Raw genomic sequence first — 21620 nt, 5'->3', positions numbered from 1 at the left:
CTGTCATCTTAGGGGCCATTCACATGTCGCTCCTAAAAACGTGTGGAAAATGCTAGGCTTTCACCTTCTTTCCAAAGCGCTCTGTAGCTTGAGTCTGCCGTTGCTAAGAAATTATGACTTGCTCTCTCCATATAAGACTCTGAAGTTTCAGCAAAGGATAAATGGGTTTCCAACACTAAAAATCACTTGTATTTGTATTTAATGTATTTTAAAATGGGTATCGCTGTACAGCTTTAATCAGCTGTTCATCAGTGTTGGCTGAGCTTTCAGTGTTATTACAGGAAAGGATGAAGCTGATTGGTTGGTTCTTGTCACATGACCTGTGCTAGGCTTACTGCATTCTGAAAAGTTGAGATGTTCTCATCTAAATATGGTGCAGAAGCTCCTAGAAAAAATGTGTGCGCATTGCGACCACGCCGCTTCCATTATGAGTGTGCATACTGCGCATCTACATTTGAAATAACAAACTTGATCACGCAAAAGATGTGACATGTGAACAGCCCCTTATTCTGTCATCTTTACTGTTGTCATGTTCTGTCGTCCTAATGTCATCTTACTCTGTCATCCTTATAGTTGTCTTGTTCTGTCATCCTTACTGTCAGGACTTACAAGATGACAGTAATGATGACAGAGCAAAATGACAATAAGATTAACAGTAAAAATGACAGAGAATAATACGTCAGGATGACAGATTAAGACGACGTCAACAGACAAAAAACACGTCAACATATACTGATTCACCTGAACAATTAGGCTGCAGACAAAGACAAATGTATAGTAACTACAAAGCACAAAGCAGTCGACTCATTTTTGGCACAAATTGAGCCCCATACACAGAGCTGCTTCAAATCTCACAACGTTTGTGCATAAATGAAGACATTTGTTCGATTAAAGTATGCACATTTAAGTCTCACACATCAAACGTGCCTGCGATGCAAAAAAAATATGCCCTAGCAATCTCAGTTAAATGATGAAAGAAATCATCAATAATCAAAAACAACTGCGATTGGTTTATCCTGGAAAACGCTGAGAAAAGTAACATTTGTCATGTAATAGATTAGACCTAAATGAAAATACACAACGAGGAGAAACAATATTTAACATTATCATCTGTCTAAAATAAACTGATAAATTACGAACCGACCCATTTCATGCTAATTTGACATTGAAACTTGTGTCTATTTATTTTATTTCTATAGTCATCTGAACGAGTGATACTATGGTGAAGGTTCGCTCATTAATATGAATTATTATACGTACCTCAACCCTCCAGGTAGATTGGCCAGTAAAGGCAGCGTATACTTATTAATATTCATGAGCTAAACCGTCGCCATAGTAGAATGCGGAATTTCGCAGGTGGCTAAAGTTAGTACACGTGTCATTCACTTCCGCTGTCTTCTGTTCGCTTTCCATGCCTGGTCAAACATGGAGGAGAAGCTTCATTTAGATATAGAGGATTTCTCCGAGGAGCAGTTCATGGAGAGTTTCTTGAAAGAAATTCAGAGTGAAGAGGCCGTTTTCATCATCGGGATATTTGTGGCTTTAGCGCTAGTGATTCTCACCATCGGTAAGAAGCAGCTTTATTGTCAAATGGCCTCAATCAAGAGGCACATCAGGGCAAGCATTCATACAAGACATATTTTTTGGAATTCGTCAGCAGAACTGTTATTATTGTTATTGTTGTTTATGTTTACAGCATCTAGATACACATGTCTTAAATACATTAGATGTTACACAGAAATATTTGAGGCATTTGCGAGGATTCAAATCAAAATAAACGAGTTACTGTATGAGCAAGAAGTCTCTATAACAGATGGTTTGACCCATACAGGGATCTGATTTCACCATCATTGGGATTACATCAAGAGACGCTGTTGAGACCAAAGCTTAGATTAAGAACCGATGCAAAGATGCTTGAAGTATACTACCTGTAGACTATGCACAAGTAAACTTGAGAAAGGCCTGTCTTAAAGACAATGCACTAATACTGATTTGATTTAGTTGAGAGAAGTGAACTGAAAAATAATAACCTTTCATGGCATTGTTTTTAAAAATTCTCCCTTTACAGCAGTTTTTAAAGCAGTGGTTAAAACTTTTACCAGTACTGTAATTGAGTGGCTCCCAGAATAGCCACACTAGTGTCAACCCTGACATTTTAATATGAATTGTCAGTAATTATTCATTTTAAGTGATTTTCCCTTGCAATGTTTCCTTTCTGTGATTCAATGAGAATTTTACAATAATCAAAACTTCTATAAAAGGGGTAATGAACTGCTTAAAAAAACATCCCATGTTTCCAACGGTGCATTTATGTTAGTAGGATTTTTTACATCTAAAACATGTTTTAAAAATGTTTTAAAAATGAAAGGCCATTTTCTACCATGATTTTTAGCCTTCTGATATAAACACTCTGTTTAAGGGCTGTTTTCTGTAAGACTTCCGAGTAAACGCTCACTGCTGTGATTTGGGCTTTAACCATTACATCTGGAACTCTTAAAAAAAAGTAATAAAAAATGTAATTTTACAGTTGTCGCGAGTAACCATGAACAACGTCATTATGTCAAGATTGTCTAACAGTGTGTAAGTCCTTACATAGCAAAAATTTGACAGTTTTGAGTTCTGAAATGTACATTATAGTGCAGTGATCTCTTAATGATATGATACAGAGAATTCAAAATGCAGAAAGCTTTCAAAGTTGACCTTTTCTGACATTTCACATTCATTCTTTTTCTGACATTTTAGTTTTCTTTGGGAATTTTTGGGGAACCAGTAAAGTGAGAAATGCTGTGCTGCTGCTGGGACTCTGTGACTCCGGGAAAACTCTTCTGTTCACTCGAGTGAGTAACTGTTCCGACTTGGTGTTCGTAAAGGATTAGACACCGTAAACATTCTTACTCTTCTGCAATACGATCTTCAGATTGTAAATGATTTGCAGTGTTTTTTCAGTTATTACTAGGTAAGTTTGTAAGAACGCAGACGTCCATCACAGAAAGCAGTGCCACATACAAGAGCAAAAGTGACAGAGTAAGTGATTTAATATCACTTCATATGCATCCATTATGACTGTGTGCATTTGATGTTTTGAGGCACGTATGTGGATTTTAAACTTACAATTCAATTGGCAAAATAAGAGTTTAATGTTACGATGTTTTTGATATTGCAGGGCAACAGTTGGACTCTTATTGATGTTCCCGGTCATGAAAGTTTAAGAGTTCAGATTGTGGAGAAGTACAAGGCTGTGGCTCGGTGAGTTATGAAGGATGAAGATGAATGTGAGCTTTTCTGATTGAGGGTTCGCGCGTAAAGGCCTGTTCGCACTCAATGACAATATTAGTTGCGTTGAAACTTTTGAATGAAAACAATGGTTTCCTCCGATCCTGCTCACTGCAGGAACACTCACATGATGACAGTCTGCCTTTTTGTAATATGGAGAACGTTTTTTTCTGAGAACTGCTGAAGGAAACTAAGCAGTCAGTCAAGAGATGAGCTTTTCTCTCATTTCTTGAGTCGCTGCTGCACAATCCAGCACATTAGTTGTCAGTTATGAAAGACAGTGGATGTGGGACCTCTGATGTACCTGATGAACACTACCTGTTCTTTGCAATCCATGAGCCCTTTGGACCACAGACGCAATTTCACATATTTCACATGCACATAAAATTTCCCACTTTCACATGAAACCGCATCAAACACACAGGTAATGCAAATGGCGAATTCAGTTTAAAAATGTAATTTTTTAAATAAACGTTTCCCACAATTTAAGTCCAAATCTGCTGAGACTATGAGCCTGTATTTTCTTTTAAAATTCACTATAAAATATATTTTTTAATGGAATGTTATAATGTTGATTATAAATTAATTATTTGTGCATATCTTTTTTTTATTTTTTTTTTCATGTGCCCTCATAATCAAAAGCATCCCATCCCATAATTTGTTTGGACTTTGTGGTGCATATATGAGCAAAATCAGAGGTAGCACTTTATTTTACAGCTCTGTTCTGTATGTACATACTATGTAGTTATTACAGTAACTACAATAACTAGGAAGTAACCCTGAACCTATCTCTAAACCTAAACATAACCCTTGTAGTTATCTTTTGTTTTACCCAGTATTTCCGTAAATAAATCATTTTCTGTATTCCTGAAGATACATCATAAACGGCTGCTTGATCAGCGATCCGTTCTTGCTCTCCTGTGAATTTGCTGTTCATTTACGCTGATCGCTGTTCACACCTGTCGGTGTAAATAAATGTTCAGTCATTTATCGGTACTTCTAGCTGCTAGATATTCAGACTAAGACCATTTCCCGAACATGATGCACTTGATTGAGTGGCTGAAATGACTTTAATGGATTTTCACTCCTCGGTTGTGTTGCAGAGCCATTGTGTTTGTGGTGGACAGCAGCATCTTCCAGAAGGATGTCAGAGATGTGGCTGAGTTTCTCTACTCCATCCTCACAGACAGCATAGTGGCAAAAAATGCCCCAACTCTTGTGGTAGCCTGCAACAAACAAGGTTATTGTTGAATTTAGCGTTCTCTATTAAATACAGTCCATAGTGCTTTTATATGTGACCCTGGACTGCAAAACCAGTCTTAAGTAGCACGAGTATATTTGTAGCAATAGCCAACAATATGTTGCATGGGTCAAAATGATCAAAAAAAGATTTTTCTTTTATGCCAGAAATCACTGGGATATTAAGTAAAGATCATGTTCAATGAAGATATTTTGTAAATACCATAAATATATCAAAACTTAACTTTGATTAGTAATATGCATTGCTAAGAACTTCATTTAAACAACTTTAAAGGAGATTTTTCTCAGTATTTTTTTTTTCTTCAGATTCCAGACTTTCAAATAGTTTTATCTTGGCCAAATATTGTCCTATCCTAATAAATCATACATCAGTGGAAAGCGTATTATTTATTATTTTTTTCTCAATTTAAAAAAAAATGACCCTTATGACTGGTTTTGTGGTCCAAGGTCACATATGTGATGTATCTTGATGTGAAAATTGGCCTATAAAATAAATATAAATGTACCAAAGAGAAAACACAGAGCATCAATTTGCTTGATTTTATGCATTTATGTCCCCATACTTGCTGTAATATGGTCCAGAAGAGAGTCTAAATGCTGCACACCAGTAATGAATGTTTCAAAGAAATGTTTTCTTTAATAAATACCTGCAAAGTGAACCATTCAAATGTGATTTGCCTTTCAAAAATACATGTATGTGAATACAGGGATTTCATATGTCTGGTGTACATGTTTGTTTTCTTTCTTTTTTTAACAGATATCACTATGGCAAAATCAGCCAAATTAATTCAACAGCAGTTGGAGAAGGAGTTGTGAGTATTTGCTTACTTCTGTCTTGGCAATAGAGTTAAAGTGTCCATATTATGCTCATTTACATGCTCATAATTTTATATTCAGGGTCTGCTAGAATAAATTAGTAACAGTGTTTTTCTCTAACTGTATATTACTGCAGCACCTCTTTTCACTTTCTGCCTGAAACACTCTGATTAGTCTCTTTAAAGCCTTAACCTCCAAAAGAAAAAAACATTGTTTTGATTGGTCAACCACTTAGATGTGGGCTTTGCAGATGGTTTACATCCTCGAGATGTTTCTCCATAAAACATCTAGTAACATTCATGTTACCTGTTTTCCTGTTTGTTTTAAAGGATTGATTGTAGGTTTGTGTCTCCACAGGAATACTCTGAGATTGACACGGTCTGCAGCTCTCTCCTCTCAGGATGGGGCTGTTGGGGGTTCGGTGTATTTGGGTAAGAAAGGCAAAGATTTCGAGTTCTCTCAGCTGGCCAATCGAGTGGAGTTCATTGAGTGCAGTGCACATGGAAGCAAAGGAGAAGATGGAGATGCTGAAATTGACGCTCTAGAGAAGTGCCTGGCCAGGATCTGAAGATCTTAAATCTCGACGACTTGAATTAAGCTGATTCATAAACTTGCAATGTAGAGCATTTTTTGGTCCTTTCTGGATTTTTTTTTTCAGTATTGCTGTACCAATCCAACAGTATGCATCATGTCCTGACAGATCCCGCACATTGGTTATTCAACTACAATCAGTGTACTTTGTATGAACGCAAACATTGGCACTTCTGTTTGGTTTTCCTTGCCTTAGTGTTTTCACTTTTCACTCCAGGGCTCTTTTGGAGTTAAAATTGGAGCCAGGTCAACATTTTACTTCTATTCAACTGTGTGGTATTTTGTTTTGCTAGAGGCAAGTAAGGCTGTAAATTATATTAAAGATGGCTTATAACTACTTGTTTTCATGATGCTTTTCCAAAGTTCAAATGTTTACGCTATACTTTGAAGTGTATTTTAGAAGTGCATTCCAGGTTCAAAACAAGTTAAGCTCTTTGTTTATAATAAGATTTTGATCATATCTACCTTATTTTTCAATGCGGAAGTAAGCCGTTTTCTTTTAACGTGCAAGAGTTCTGGTTCATTAGCTGCTGTAGGAAAATCGAGAAGAATAACAAAGTGCAGTAAATGGTAAAACTGTTTGCACTATAAAGCAGTGTGTTCATAATTAAGAGCATACATTAAAATAGACTAAATTTACAAATGGCTGCACACGCTCTTGTGGGAAAAATAATGTGGGCGGGATATCTATTGACAGACCAAATGATAACAGTTTCATGCAGCAACACTAATTACACAACTTTTTGCCAGCTTGGCCTAGAGATGATTTGAGCTAAATTTGGTGAAGATCAGATGAACTGTCTACGACAAGTCAGAAAATTCTGAAAATTAAAAATGGAATTCATAAGTGTAAATTTGAGCTCTTGGTGGTGCTAAAGGGTTTGAAATGGAGACCTCAATAAAAGGTATATTTATAATCTCTCCAACAATTTGCCAATTTTCATGACTTTTCTGCAAACAGTTGGGGTGCCATAGACTCAACAGCTTAGTTTTCTTTCTTAAATTTTGGAGTACAGTCAAAATTTTAGGAGCACTTTCTAATCTATATAAAAAAATAAAAAATCTGATCAAAAATTAGTCTCCCCATTACGAGGGGATATTTGACTCCTTAAAGTGATCTACATGGAAACGTCGTTTTTACCTTTATAATGGCATTTTTCTAACTTCATTAGAAGTATGTCATCTTTTATGTCAAAATTGTTTTAAATGATATTTTTAAACTTTTTAAAATTTCTAATTAAAACAACAGAATACGTTACAAATTAAATGAAATCAGTATTGACAAAATGAATTTGTACTATAGAGGTGGCACAGAAGAACTCAAAAGTGGCTTGTAGGTGTATTTTCCTATGTCTCCTATGAGTGCAGTAAAACTCATAAATTCATGTTGAGATTAATGTTTTAAATGTAACATTTTGAATACAGAAGTATTAAATGATTTAAATAACAGAAAATATACTTCGAAAATGAAACTAAATCTGCCAGTAGGTGGCGGCAAATCACTGATTTAATTACTGAATCATATTCATTTTATTCGTTTGAACGGCTGATTCATTCAGGAATAGAGCATGTGACTCTTTATGAATATGAAATTGAATCATTGTCTCACTAGATTCATTTAAAAAACGCACATTCATTTATAAACGAAACAGATGCACAGCGGCTCAGTTGTGACTTGTTTCAGACTATTTTTAAATGATGAAATAGAGCAAAATCAGGCAATAGTGTTATAGTCAGACAATGTAAGTCACTTAATATTAACTTCTTGTTTATTTAACTGTTGTATTAAACCAATATCTCATTTACAAACTCCCTTAAAAAATCATTCAAAGCTGTCACTCATCTTAGTTCATTGCAAAATCACAAAGTTCCATTATAATCAACTAAGCTCTTTACACTGCACAATCAATCTCTTATTTACACTCTCTCTGCACTTTGTTTATGAAAGAATTTGTGAGATATATCTGTCAACGTTGAAAAATCACACAGAAACCTTTGAAGCTCCTATTTGAAGCGCAAACACAAATATGCTGATGGGGTCAGTCGCACATGGTGCTCCTAAATATTTTTTTTAAAGTCGCACGCCCAGTGACGTTCTATGAATACTTCAACACAACAGCTTTTACTCATAAGGAAAACTGATAGCTTGCTCCAAAATTCATTAAGGCCCAGGGTCTACTGCTCTTGTTCCTACTTCTCATTGGTGTTCTTTTCGTAGTATCCATACATTTTTCATACAATTTCTTTACCATCTGGGCATACTACATACTCCACCATGTTATCATTGTCAAGTGACCTACAACATCAACTGACCCTGACAGGTGATCTGACCAATCATAATGCCTAATCCACCATTCTGTCCGACAAATCAGACTAGAGAGTAGATTAACTGGTGGACTTAAACTTGGTTTGCTGATTTCACAGATAAGACAGGATTAGGCCATAGTTCAATTAGGACATTAAAATAATTTTTACAAACATGCCTTAGAAAAAACATCACTGGTGTGCATCTCGAGACTAAACAAGGGCATTGACATATTTCAAGATCAGTCAGTGCAAGTTTTCTTTAGATAAATCAGCTCAGCCTTGTCTGTGAAACCGGGGGTGTGCGTGTATTGACGTCTTTCTGCGGTTGAAATAAAATGTTTTAAGTAAAGGTTAGAACTTTCTGAAAATTAAAATGGAAATCATAAATGTAAATTTGAGCTCTTGGTGGTGCTAAAGGGTTTGAGATAGAGACCTCAATTTTTTAAAAAGGTATATTTATAATCTCTCCAACAAGTTTGTCAAATTTCATGACTTTTCTGCAAACAGTCAAAAGACAATCAGTTCACGTTTCGATTGATCTAATAAGGCAATACAGTGATCTGTCACAACACATTAAAGAGCCACAAAACTCTATTTATTGTGTGAATTTCACGCAAACATTTTAAAGCTGAGACCTTGTTTCATACCAGAAGTAACCTGCTCTGTCTTGTCTTTCGGTTTGTCATCAGTCTCCGCCCTGCGCCATGATGTATTTTTCACTCTGTGAGAACATTATGTGTAGTGTGAGAGTGGCATTGTTTGTCGGAGAGAGCAGAAGTAACTAAGGAGGGCGGGTTTTTGCGAAGGGTCAATTGTGTTTCTTTCCTGCCATCTACAAATTCTCTCTCATGGCCTCATAAAATAGTAAAGTATAACTCAATAGTAAAACACAGGAAATGCAACCATTTTAGTCACTCTGAAAAATGCCAAAATCAGACCAAAAGATGAGCAATAAATGACTGAGAAAGGCAAAATTTAAGCCATAATTTAATACAATTTTTGCATTCCCAAACATTATAGTTCATCCAGTGAATACACAGATAGGCTGGAACTTTGATCCGTTACCAGCAGACTCGGCTTTCCCTTCAACACGGCTGGACAAACCCAGTTCACCTTCTCACCATGATTAAAAGACAGTTTTGGCACAGTTTTTCCATGTGTCTCTGAACTAGAAGAAGCACTGCCAGCTTCTGCTTCCGCACCACTCATCTGTTGTTTTTGGTTTTTGTCACTTCCTTGAACTTGACACACTGCCTTCGCTCTGGCTTTAGGTCTCTTTTTGTGGCTCTTACGCTTCCTCTCATTGACCACCAAAGCATCTTCACTGAGGTCCCAGAGAGCCACGAGCCCATCGTTTCCTCCTGTGGCCAGCCAGTACGGGTGGGACAGGAAGCTGATGAAGTGTGCCTGCGATGCTCCCTGACTGTGAGCCTTGAACATCCCTCGTTCTCTGAGCCTAGAGTCTTCAGACACCCGCAAAAGATGGATGCAGCCATCTTCAGCAGCACAGGCAAACACGTTACCGCAGGACGCAATATCAACGCAGTGCGCGAGTGGAGGGTTGAACATCTGCCCCGCATTCTGGGGATGAGCATCTTCTTCCTGCGTGTCCTGCAGACAGTAGGTCCACTGCGGACGCACCTTTGGCAGGTTCCACAGCAATACCTGCAGAATAAGAAACACAAATCAAACAAATTGTTTCATTCAGCATTACATTTAGGTCTACCTAGTCCTGTCGCCTCTCAATTTTCAGTGTGTGTGTGGTAAAAATTCTGTACTATGAATGAGACAATATATAGACCAATTATCTGTTTGTAAACATTGGGGATAGTGGGATAGTCTTACAGATTAGAAACAGGGATGACGTTTTTTGTGGGGTAGCAAGTAGCAGTCTATGGAATGAAAGAATTACAAAAGGTACATTTTATTTTATATTTTAAAATTCTGACTTTATTTTCGCAATTCTGAGATTATATCCCACAACTCTAGAGAAAAAAACAACTCGTCATTCTCTCTTTTCCCCTTGGCTCAGAGTTTATATCCCACACCTCTGGCTTTTTTCCCCCTCAGAATTAACAAACTCACTAGTTTTGTTAAATCGAGTTATAACATCTGAATTAAACTTGCATTTGTGAGGAAAAAAGTCAGAATTGTGAGATAAAATAAAAAAAAATGTTCTGTAAAAATGTAAATAGTAATAAGTTTAAATAATATTTAATGCTGTAACTGTAAGGCTAATACAATACGTCCCCTATGAACAGCATACGTGAATATTATGTAGATCTGTTGTTTAAATCAAATTTATGCTTTAAAAGTAGAGCAATCACAGCAGTTTTCTGTTTAAGTATGTCTGTTTAAACGTCTGCATTCAGCTTCAGATGGCGTCTTGACTACAGTATTGGAAAAATGATTTGCATTTCAATTTTGACATCAAAAGGCACAAAAATATTTTTTCTCCTAATCCATGGATTTTACCCGTTTACCTCCACTTGTTACCAGTGTTTTTCTGCAGCCACTATCTGCGCGCAACCGCAAGTGACGTCTACTCAAAATGGGTCTATAGAATTTCAAAATAACACAAAAATGTAAATATTGACAAACCATAATGTGGTAAATTCAGACAGAAAACATTACCCTTGCCACCATCATAAATTCTCCCTGTTGCTTTATTCTTCACTACTTTGATCATACAACAGAGGGTGCAATTTCCATCTTGTGTGCACCAGTATTGCCTTTCCATAATTTAAAATTAGCTGCAGATTTTGAGAGCGTTTTGTCTACCAGTTTAACCAGGCAGCACTTTCATATAAAGTATGAAAACAGCACATGGGTAGCTGACAAGACTCATACAATGTGTAAGTCATGTAAAACTATAAAAGCACCCCAGCAAGGTCAATCTTTTTCAGCTCTTCTTTTTATGCAGGAGATATTTCTCAAATATATTCATGAGATATTATCTTATTAGATGCGTTCTAGTGCAATAATAACGAACACAGCCTGAGCCATAATGTCAGATTTGTGAACAAATAAATCTTCTGCACTTTTTTTTTTTTTGATAAAAGTTTTACAGTTTTAAACAATAACCCTTCACAACATTTTTAACTGATGAGCTCACGAAATAGCTCAAGCCAAAACTCGACACCTCAGAAAGCCACAAACTGCTGTTACCACACTGAATTCACTTTGTCCTTTAACAGCTCCTCCTCGCACTGTTTCACAGACAGACACCTATTTCACTAATAATCAGCATCAACAACTAGGTGCCTTATTTATAAAACGTTCATACAAACTAGGGCTGCCAGTCGGTTAAAATGTTTAATCGTTAAAATATAGAATCTTTGCTATTTTTGTGTTAAATGAGAAAGTATCAAGTAGGCATTACAAATTGTAGCTTTAGGATGAAATATTTTATTTGATTCAACATAAAATTTATTACACATAAACATTTAGGCTGCAATGGTCTAACGTGAACTATGGAACATAAAAAGATCATTTGAGAAACATCTCAGTATTTTTTGTTCATATAATGAAAGTCATGGTGACCAAAACAGTCTTCAAAATACTTTCTTTTATGTTCCACAAAAGAAAGGTTTGAAACGGCATGAGGGTGAGAATTTAATTTTTGGGGGGTGAACTATCCCTTTAATGTTTTTATTTTTATTATTAATATTTTATTATTTTTCTTTTTAATGAAATGATACTCTAAATAAACTAAATCTGCTAGCAGGTGGTGGTAAATGTCTTCATGAGTCATTCATTCGATTCGTTCAAACGGCTGATTAATTCAGGAATTAAGTAAATGGCTCTGCTTACGAATGGGGTTTTGAATCATTGATTCACACGATTTGTTCAAAAAGCAGATTCATTCAAAAACGAAATACCACTGTGTTACTCGGAAATGTGCAACAATTCTGCTGTGGCTTCAAAGGTAATATGTTCTCTGCAAAATTAAGCAAAAACACATAACATAGTGTTTAAAATATAACACAATATCAACTTATTTACTGAACTGTTGTATAAAATCACATTTAAGCTTGTGAGATCAGGACAAGATCAGTACTCGTGTCATATTGCTCTTGCTGCCCGTGTGATATCCTGTGATATATATAAATATGAGACAAAATACATACAGGGGCATTTTTTTGCCCCAATATCTTGAGTTTTAGGGCATAACTGCATTTATGGAGTTGTTGCCCACATGTATGCACATTTGAGAAATTATATTAGATCAATTGTAGGATGTTTTCTACGCAACTGGTTCCAGAAGCTTACCGACAACGTTTTCGTTCTTGGAGGAAAAGTGAGAGACAAACGCACGTGGAAGTCACAAGAGAGTTAAGTAATCATTTTGATCGCTGGTGTGCTACATCGAACGTACAGTCATTTAGTGAGTTACGTGAAATGATGATTATTGAACAGTTAAAAAACATCGTTCCCGATCAAATTGCAGTATACATTAATGAGAATAAACCTTGCACTGCCATTGAAGCTGCATCATTAGCAGATGATTTCGTTCTGACTCACAAGAACCGATTTAGTTATGGGAATCGGGGTAATGGAAGTCTTTACCTTAAACAGTCCCAACACAATAATCGGGGTTCACCTTCTCAGAGGGTGATAACTGATTCTATGTGTCGTTATTGTTTGGAAGTCGGGCACTGGAAGAATGAATGTCCAGTACTCAAAAGCAAACAGGGACGTGGTAAAAATAAAAATTCTGCGCCTGTGCTTTTAACGAGTTACTTGTCGCAAGTGCCGCCTGTACACAGTACTGAAAACCCGCCCGTAATAAAAAGAAATTGTTCCGCACAAATTAAACACATCACAGGGTATGCACCATTTATTTCGGACGGGTTTGTTTCTCTTGTAGAGGGGCAAGAGAGGGTACCAGTAAGGGTCCTGAGAGATACTGGGTCGTCAGAGTCCTTTATTTTGGATTCTATACTTCCATTTTCGCCCAGTTCATATGCCCGTAAGAATGTTTTAATTCGAGGAATTGCACTTCAAACACTGTCTGTTCCCTTGCACAAGTTTGTTTTACAGTCCCAGTTGGTCAATGGGGAAGTGACTATGGGAGTGCGTCCTTCTTTGCCGGTGGAGGGAGTGGACGTCATTTTAGGTAACAACTTGGCTGGTGAGTGTGTGTGGCCGGTAATGGCTCCTTCACCGATTGTCACTCCGTCTCCTCCTTTTGTTCAGGGGTGTTGTGAGTTGTCTGAGGATGCATCTTGTGTTGTGACACGGTCTAAGACCAAAATGATGGATGATGAGAATGTTAACTTGTGTGATACATGCATACCGGTTAAGTCAGTTGTTCCTGGGTTGTCTCTCTTTCCTAAAATTTCTCGTGCAGAACTCGTTGCCGCCCAGAGGGATGATCCTGGGTTAAAAAGTTTGTTTACTGCTGTTCTCCCACCGGAGGATGTTGAGAGTGCCGCGACTGGATATTTCATAGATGATGGGGTACTGTTGCGCAAGTGGCTTGCACAAAAAGAAGATTGTGGTGGTGAGTCATTTGTTCAAGTTGTTGTACCTGAGAAATTTAGAGATGTGGTACTTCGATTGGCTCATGGTGATATAGCTGGTCACTTTAGACATATGGCAAAGTTTTGCAGCATTTTTATTGGCCATTGTTGAAAAAAGATATCTCTCGGTTTATTAAAACGTGCCATACGTGCTAAGTGACCGGAAAACCTAATCAGCCATTGAAACGGGCTCCATTGTGTCCAATTCCTCCAGTAGAGCAGCCTTTTGAACATTTGTTAGTAGACTGTGTGGGTCCGTTACCTCCCTCTAAGTCGGGAAGTAAATTTCTTTTGACCATAATGTGTCAAAGTACTCGCTACCCAGCGGCTTATGCGTTACGTAATATCACTACGTAACGTGATTGCAGAAAGCGCTGTGCTATGAAACCCATTCGTTTCAATTGCTTCCGCCACGCGAGGAAGCCTTGTTTCTAGCGCACGCACAGCAGAGCGCGCACGCGGATAAAGTTCAAAGGAGTTGTTCAAATTAACTTTTGCCGCTGCGCTCTGAAGGGCTGCACTGAACCGAGCGGCCGTGTTCGGTGTGAAAGCCGCCTTAATGCAAAATACAATGTTGAAGTTTACAACATAGAGGTGTTCCCGGTTTGCTTACATAAGCAAACTGCGAGCACTTTCCACGGTAGACCGTGTTAACTTGTCGATCAGCCACTGCAGCCGTTTCATCATCAGACTCTGGCTCGAATTGTTATGGTAAAATCGATGCCATCATTTCTATGTATTGACAAGTCTCCAGGGCTGTCAATCCGTTATGGCAACGGGCGCTTCGTTCTCCGACACACTGTACGCAGTAAACCAATCATAAAGGACTGCGCCATCTGACCAATCACAGCAGCGAGGGCTCACGGAAAGGAGGGGTTTAGAGAGACTGATTCTTCGAACTGCTTTGCATGAGTCGTTTATGAATCATTTAGAAATGGGTAAAATTAAACCTATTTTTGGAGAAAAATAAAGTGTTTTTTGACCTTGCATACATGTAAACCTGTTTTGGGAGTCTATTAAAACAATATTAGTAACCTTTAAAATGGCATAATAGGAGGACTTTAAAGTACAGAAGGTGATTGAGCAGGCTCTGCATGTCTCTGTGTGAATGAATGCCGTGGTTTCATCTGATACACAAACTCAAACACGTGTGATGCTTGCGATGTTTTCAACACCTGTGTCTCAATATATGAACACATGAAATTCATCTTCACAGCTGCTTTGAGTCACTTGCGCAGCTTTACACTAGGGGTGTGCGATATTGATAAAAAATAATATCTCAGTATTTTCTGGGATTTTATCAATAACGATAATTAGATGATATTTTGCTGAGTGTGTTATTATGCTGGTATCTTAAGGACTACCATGGACAGCTGACTCCTAAATGTTTTGATATTCTTCATATTCTGTGTGGTGGTCAGTTCACTCTTATAGAAATGAATCTTTTCCAATAAGTTAAAATAGATTTTTACCTTTATGGGCAATTTAACCTTTAAAAAAGCCATTTTTTCTAAATGTGTGCATTATCTTTTGAGTCAGATTCTTACATTGAGCTGTTACCAAGCAATTGACATCAGTATCAACAAAATTCGTCTGTGCAACGCAGAGAAAACACAAAAGCTGCATCTGAAGTGGCATTTAGATGCATTTACACACATTTTGATGCAGGTCATGAATGCATTTAACCTGCAGTTACAAATGCACATAGGCATAATTTACGGGTTTCATTCAAAATACCCACCACCTAGTAAAGCTGTGCATTAAGCCCCATGCTTTGGTGGGTAAACTGCTGTTCATCAGTCACCGTCTTTGCATCTTACCTGCATGTCGAGTCCTGCAGACACTAAGCTCTGAGGCCTGTGAGGTCGGAAGGTCACGGACGAGCAAATGTTGTCGTGTTTCCGCAGCGTCCTGATGACTTTCTCCAGCTGTAGATCAACCACCCTCACGGCTCCGGAATCATCCGCCACAGCGAGCACAGCACCGCTCTCGTTCACAGACAGCCAGTTTATCTCCTCCTCACCCACGTCTGTCAGTTCTGTCACAGCTGCTTTCAGATTCCTTGTGTCTAGTACACTAACTGTCCGTCCGTGAGAGGCGTACAGCACGCTGGGTGTCGACGGTGAGAATGCGACACACGTGACATCATCATCAGCGCTCACGTGCAGTTTAGAGACCGGCGATCCGTCGTGACTCCACAGGGTCAGTTCACCTCCTTCTGCTCCGGTTGCCACCACATGCTCTGATTCAGAGGAAACTCCAGCACAGAGCACAGGTGTGGCATGACCGCCAGTCCATATGCGCGACATCCTGAATTTCATACACAGACAGAGTCAACGTGTAAAGCCTCTATTCTGCTTATAGGAACAGTTCAGCTCACAATGAAAAATCTGCCATCATTTACACATTCATGTCGAATCAAACTTGAATGTTTTTTAGCAGGACTTTCAAATGAGAACTCCATGGCAACACATTTGTTTCTGAAATATCTAATCTAATCTTGTTGTCTTTTTCTATAGTTTTGTAAATCAACAAAACTTAAAACGTATCCCTTGAGTCTCTTGTTGGTATTTGTGTTTTTGGTGATCTCGGTCAGCCGAGATGCATAAACCTGGCTCAGGCTGTCAGTTCAAATCCGAATTTTGTGCAACATAGATTTAAAGAAAAAAAAAATTAACATTAAAAAAAAAAAAAATCCATTTCAAGCTACATTGTTACAATCCTTTTCAAATTACATTTCTGGAAATCCAGTTTCAGTCTGGTCACTATAATCACTACAATCTTTTTCCCACGTCACTTTTTGCACCATTTAAAACATTAACATGCCGAAATGCCTTAAACCCAAAAATAAAAAATTCTGTCATCATTTACTCATCCTCATGTATGCACTTCTTTCTTCTGTGGAATGTAATAAAAATCTCTAAACATTCAAACAAAACTGTTTGGTTACCAAAATATTTCAAAATATCTATAAGGTCAAACAGGTTTGTAAAAGAATTTTTTATTTTGGGGTGAACTATCACTTTATTAGATCAAGAAAGGAAAATTTGGAGTTTTCGGTGGAACACTGTTTGCACGATAACATTGAAGAAGTTTTTATTTATTATTAAATGGATTAAAGGTTTTCTTTTGTAAACAATCAAACAAACTCTTATGTGCAATAGTTGTGTCGAATAGTGATGAGACAGTGCAGCCATTATATCAGGCTATCACAGTCAACACATCTACTTCATCTTTATTATGACTACTTTGCACATTTTAGAACAATAATAAAGTCATGAAAAATATTAAATAACACTAATGGAAATATAAGAATTATGTCTTGACCAAAAACATTCAAAATGTCTATACATTCTCTTAACCACATTAATGAGATGCATGTTTGCATTGTAAGGGTTTTAATTTTCACACATATTAAGGGTTTTGGAGGGTTGAGCGAGTTTTGGAAGTGAAATGGACTGTTTGGCCAAGATCCATGTTAGCAATACAGACTGTATTGACTTTAAAAAACTGCTTAAGTATAATGAGTGAAGCTTCTTAGCAATGGAGAAAATTGTAAACACATTAAATGTGAACGCCAGTCGTCTTTATTGAGACTTTTGGCCATAACCTGGATAACAAATGATGTGTTCTGCTTTTATGTTCTTGTTAACGATAATTAGATTGTTTATTTCGCTCCACACAAAGATGATTAAACTTCACAAACCTGTTACGAGCTGCGCAGACACTCGTGTGACAGCTGATGATGCACGTTTCTGGTCCGCGTTATGACGCGTGTCGCCTGCTGATGACGTTGCAAGCGCGTTACGTTATGAGTCCTATAACAATTTTTATGTTTTTTTTTTTTTTAATATTTTAATTATTTTGAATGTTTTACATACTTTTTCTTACCACTGTATAGTACAGTGAGAACATTTATAGCAAGCTCTGTTCTAATACAAAACTGGATAGATAATTATGGATTTTAGCTAATGTGTATTTAATAATTAGACAGCTGTAGTCTGCATTACTTGAACACCTTTATTTCAGCAACAAAAGTAATTTAAAACATATATCTTGCATTGTTTGCTACTGAATTATGTGACTGTAAACGGCAGGATCATACTGGTGTGTTTTTGTGATTAAACTAAATGTTCCCATTACATATTACAAGGATCATTTGAAAAGTAAAAAAGTCTTGAATGACTAGCTGTTGTTAAGTGTAATCAGTTTAGATTTTGTGCTGGGATTTTTTAAAAATTACACCTTGTGAAAGTAGTAGCAAAGCAAATTAAAATCTCAAAGGTATTTACAGTATGCAGAACACCAGTTAGAATTTAAATGCAAGGAAATGTAAATATTATGAACTGAAAATAAAAGAAATTCATATTAACAGTTTTACAGGTCAAAAGCAAGGTTTGTCAAATCCAGATTTGAATGTTGGTTTAGACAGATACAAATTCACAACCTTGAATTAAAAGGGAGCCAGGTTTTCTTCTGATATTTACCCAATGCTGTAACACATAAAGTCAGCAGACAGAGCAGCACTCCCACAATCCTTTCCTTGTTTTGAGCCCCTTTCTTTTTTGGTTGTTGTGGGGAAGGTGATCGATTAGTTCATACAGCGTGAAGATGCAGAAGGAAATCTCATCATAAGCCGTCTTTGTGCCGTTCTCAAAAAGGCAAGCGAAGACAGGGACCGCTGATGCGTCAGATGACACCAGCTCAACATAGGCCAAGTCTGAATATGCACTAGGGCCTTCATAGATAATCCAAGGTCTTGACCAGCTGTCCGGGTCTCGAGGCAGAAGACTGAGGTAAACACCCAGATCACGACGAGCTTTCGAGCAGGTGGGGTGAGTGTATACCACCCATGTTGGTAGGAGGAAGTTCTGTGGAGACAGCGCTGGAGACATGCTGACTGCAAATGTAGTGTAGATGGATCTCAACCGTCTCAGAAAGTGTTGGGATTGCCTGAGATGGTAGAACGGGGCCGGAAATCCAATCACACTGCCATGGCACCCATTCTTTTGCTCCACTAGTTTATGCACCAGCTGGCCATCGTGAAAAACTGCCCCGTTATCAACGCTAACAGCCTGCACCCGACAACCTGATACACTCCGGGCATTGCAGTACAAAATGTTGCCTCCATTTTCCTCATCTACTGACACCATTTGACACTCCACACTCTCTGGCGTGGACAACGCCTTTCCAAAATGCCACACTTTTCCATGCGTGTCACTATAAAAACAAAACGAGTGTGACGACGTCTTGCACTTCCTGCCAAAGCAATTTCTGCAGTCAATATGGTAGGCATAAGCAGGGATTATTAGCCTTCCAGATTTTAATTGGGTTCCGTGACCTGGACCCACAGCAAAAGTGGCCCACTCTGCAGTAAAAAAAAACACACACAGTGGTTTAGAAATTATTTTAAAATCTGTGACATACAAGTGGTTACATGGTTTATGAAATTACAGGTTTTCTATATAGTACAAAATATCATATATCTGCAGTCTGTGCTCAAACAAACAACATTTTACTGTTTACACTCTCAGCAAGAACATTCTTGTCATATGGGTTTGGAACAATATCAGGATGAATAAATGATGATGTTAATATTTGGGTGGACATTACCTTCTAATCTGGCATATGCAAGACTATTGTAACATTTATTTTAAATTACACACATAACCTTCACATATCCAGACAGGAATAATCTATCAGACTTCACCTTTAATGGTGTCCCCTATGAGCGTCCTGGTAAGGTCTGTAACAGAGCTCCAGGTGTCCCCCTGATCACTGCTGGACACGTAGCAAAGACGTGTCACGTTCTTTCCTGTAATTAACTGGTAAGACTCAGAGGTGTGACCCAGAACAGCAATGAAAAACAAAAAGACTGTGCCAGTAAACTCATCATAAACGGGGCAGGGGTTCATTGAGCGATAGCCCTCCAGTCGAGCTGTACCCAGCACCTCCATGTTTTTCCACTGAGAAAGAAACAAACATAATGTATTTTTTAATACATAGGAAAAAAATGATATTATAAAAGTATATTACAATATGTTTTAGTTATAATAACATTAACACACGTTAGAACCGATCTTACTTCCACATAGGTTTTATAAAAAGTGCCTTTGCGCATGACCAGAAGATGTGCTTGAGAGTCTGCTGGAGTCAGTCTCTCCTCACAGAAGGCCAAGAAACAGCTGGAACGAGGTATGTAGATCAAAGCAGGCACACGGTATGTAACTCCACTCGGCTCCTTGTGGAAAAGCACGGATCGTGCAGGAAAGTATTGAGACCCCATAGCTCCACATAACTAAAAAGCAATTCAAGTCAGTACCTTTTATCAGTTTAAAACCAGTGGGCACATGTACGTGAATGCAACATTTTTAAAACAACAGTCCATCCATAAATATTTCCACTTCACTGTAGCAGGTTTAATGTCAATGATGCCAAACGGCATTGATTTTTCACACGTCTCCTGAAGAATCGCATCACAGATATGCAGAAATGAAACTTTTGTCTCTTTCTCATATAGCATTATCAGATATTTGCATAATATTGTAGATTACTTTTACGACAACTTTTTTTTTTTTTTTTGTACTTGACAACTGGTTACCATTTGCTTTTCATCATGTGGAAAAAAGTAGCATGGACATTCTGCTGAATACACGGGTTCTTACTTCGTAAGTATTTTAACAAACAAAAGCAAAATCTTCCAACTTTCAAGGAATTTACTGAAGTCCTTGAGTGCAGTGCTGAAAAAAAGTGCAGACACACAAAATAAATGCAGAAAGTGTAACATTTGCTCAGAGTCAGTGTGGACTATTGTGTTAAAAGAAAGACAGCTGCACAGTGCAACAGAAAGCCTAGTTCACGTCAGCATTTTTACAAAAAGGCTTCTGGCTTTTAACTCAACTGACTGCTGAAAAGCAAAACCTGCCGAGCTTTGTAATAGTTCTTTTTTTCACAATCGTTTTTCATCACAACCATAGTTAAACACCAACATAAACAACATTCAACAGGACAAAGTTAGTTGTGTTATTAATATACTGCTGTGAAAGTTCCAATATTAACTGTGAAGCAACAGAAAATTTCTGTTATTATGATGACAAAAACACTCATGTCTACAAAATTTGCTTTCTAGTGTGAACAAGTACAAATAGTTTCACAGTCTTTGCTTTTTGGTAGTCTTTTAAAACACATTTTAATTTTCTTAAAAACATTTAAAAGAACATAACAACAAACCATTCAGCTAAAAAAAAAAAAAATCAATAATCACCTACAGGGTACTCACAGCAAACAGGCAGGACACACTAGTGCAGTGTAATGAGAAGAGTGTTAGATATGCGGATGTGTGAGAGCAAGAGGTTGCAAGTGTGTGAAAGTGCATGTGTTAGTCTGTGACAAGTGGACATCCATTCAGTGCTATGTTTGCTGTTTGTGCATTGACCTAAGTGGGCCTGAGTTGTCAACACCATTGCAATATTTATTCAGTCTGGCATTTTTTTTTTTTTTATTATTTGTTGGAGATGAGGTTGGTTGGCTACAGGGATGTCTAGGGCCACATTAACAAAGCAGCCACATTCAAAAATACAGTTGTCATGTCCTGCTTAATACAGTTGCATTCATTTATTGAAATTTTACTTGTTCTCTATTAACATTGAAAATGGGAGAATTTTTTTTTTTAAATGTTTTTGAAAGAATTCACAAAAAATTAAATAGTAAAATCAGTGTAGCTTTCATTGTTTCATTTTTTTGAATGCAAAAAATCCTGAAAATGGAAAAAAAGATGTATAAAATGGTAAACAACTCGAATATCCAGTTTCCACTTGTGGGTGGGAATGAAACACCACTAACCACTGA

General features: G+C 37.5%; 3 protein-coding genes across 4 annotated transcripts; 1 reads left to right on the top strand and 2 right to left on the bottom strand.

Moving 5' to 3' along the window:
- Positions 1–1380: 1380 nt before the first annotated feature.
- On the top strand, positions 1381–6277 carry srprb (SRP receptor subunit beta). Its single transcript, XM_051130262.1, has 7 exons — positions 1381–1567; positions 2743–2837; positions 2947–3024; positions 3164–3246; positions 4377–4513; positions 5291–5345; positions 5707–6277. Exons 1-7 carry the CDS (start codon positions 1426–1428, stop codon positions 5915–5917), a joined length of 801 nt encoding a protein of 266 aa, XP_050986219.1. The 5' UTR covers positions 1381–1425; the 3' UTR covers positions 5918–6277.
- A 1491-nt stretch (positions 6278–7768) lies between these two features.
- Positions 7769–17547, bottom strand: wdr53 (WD repeat domain 53). Its single transcript, XM_051128475.1, has 3 exons — positions 17479–17547; positions 15593–16082; positions 7769–9912 (listed from the first exon to the last, which is right to left on the bottom strand). Exons 2-3 carry the CDS (start codon positions 16079–16081, stop codon positions 9262–9264), a joined length of 1140 nt encoding a protein of 379 aa, XP_050984432.1. The 5' UTR covers position 16082; positions 17479–17547; the 3' UTR covers positions 7769–9261.
- Positions 17548–17833: 286 nt separating this feature from the next.
- Positions 17834–21076, bottom strand: neu4 (sialidase 4). Of its 2 annotated transcripts, XM_051129823.1 has the most exons (4): positions 21037–21076; positions 19858–20070; positions 19483–19738; positions 17834–19140 (listed from the first exon to the last, which is right to left on the bottom strand). In XM_051129823.1, the coding sequence occupies exons 2-4, from the start codon at positions 20056–20058 to the stop codon at positions 18281–18283; spliced, it is 1317 nt and encodes a 438-aa protein (XP_050985780.1). In that variant the 5' UTR covers positions 20059–20070; positions 21037–21076; the 3' UTR covers positions 17834–18280. The 2 variants fall into 2 exon arrangements, with proteins under 2 accessions (XP_050985780.1, XP_050985779.1); XM_051129822.1 differs by lacking the exon at positions 21037–21076 and having other exon boundaries at positions 19858–20129.
- Between the last annotated feature and the right edge of the window lie 544 nt (positions 21077–21620).

This window comes from Labeo rohita, chromosome 15, assembly GCF_022985175.1.
Source record: "Labeo rohita strain BAU-BD-2019 chromosome 15, IGBB_LRoh.1.0, whole genome shotgun sequence".
NCBI lineage: Eukaryota > Metazoa > Chordata > Actinopteri > Cypriniformes > Cyprinidae > Labeo > Labeo rohita.
This window is presented reverse-complemented; position numbering and strand designations above follow the sequence as displayed.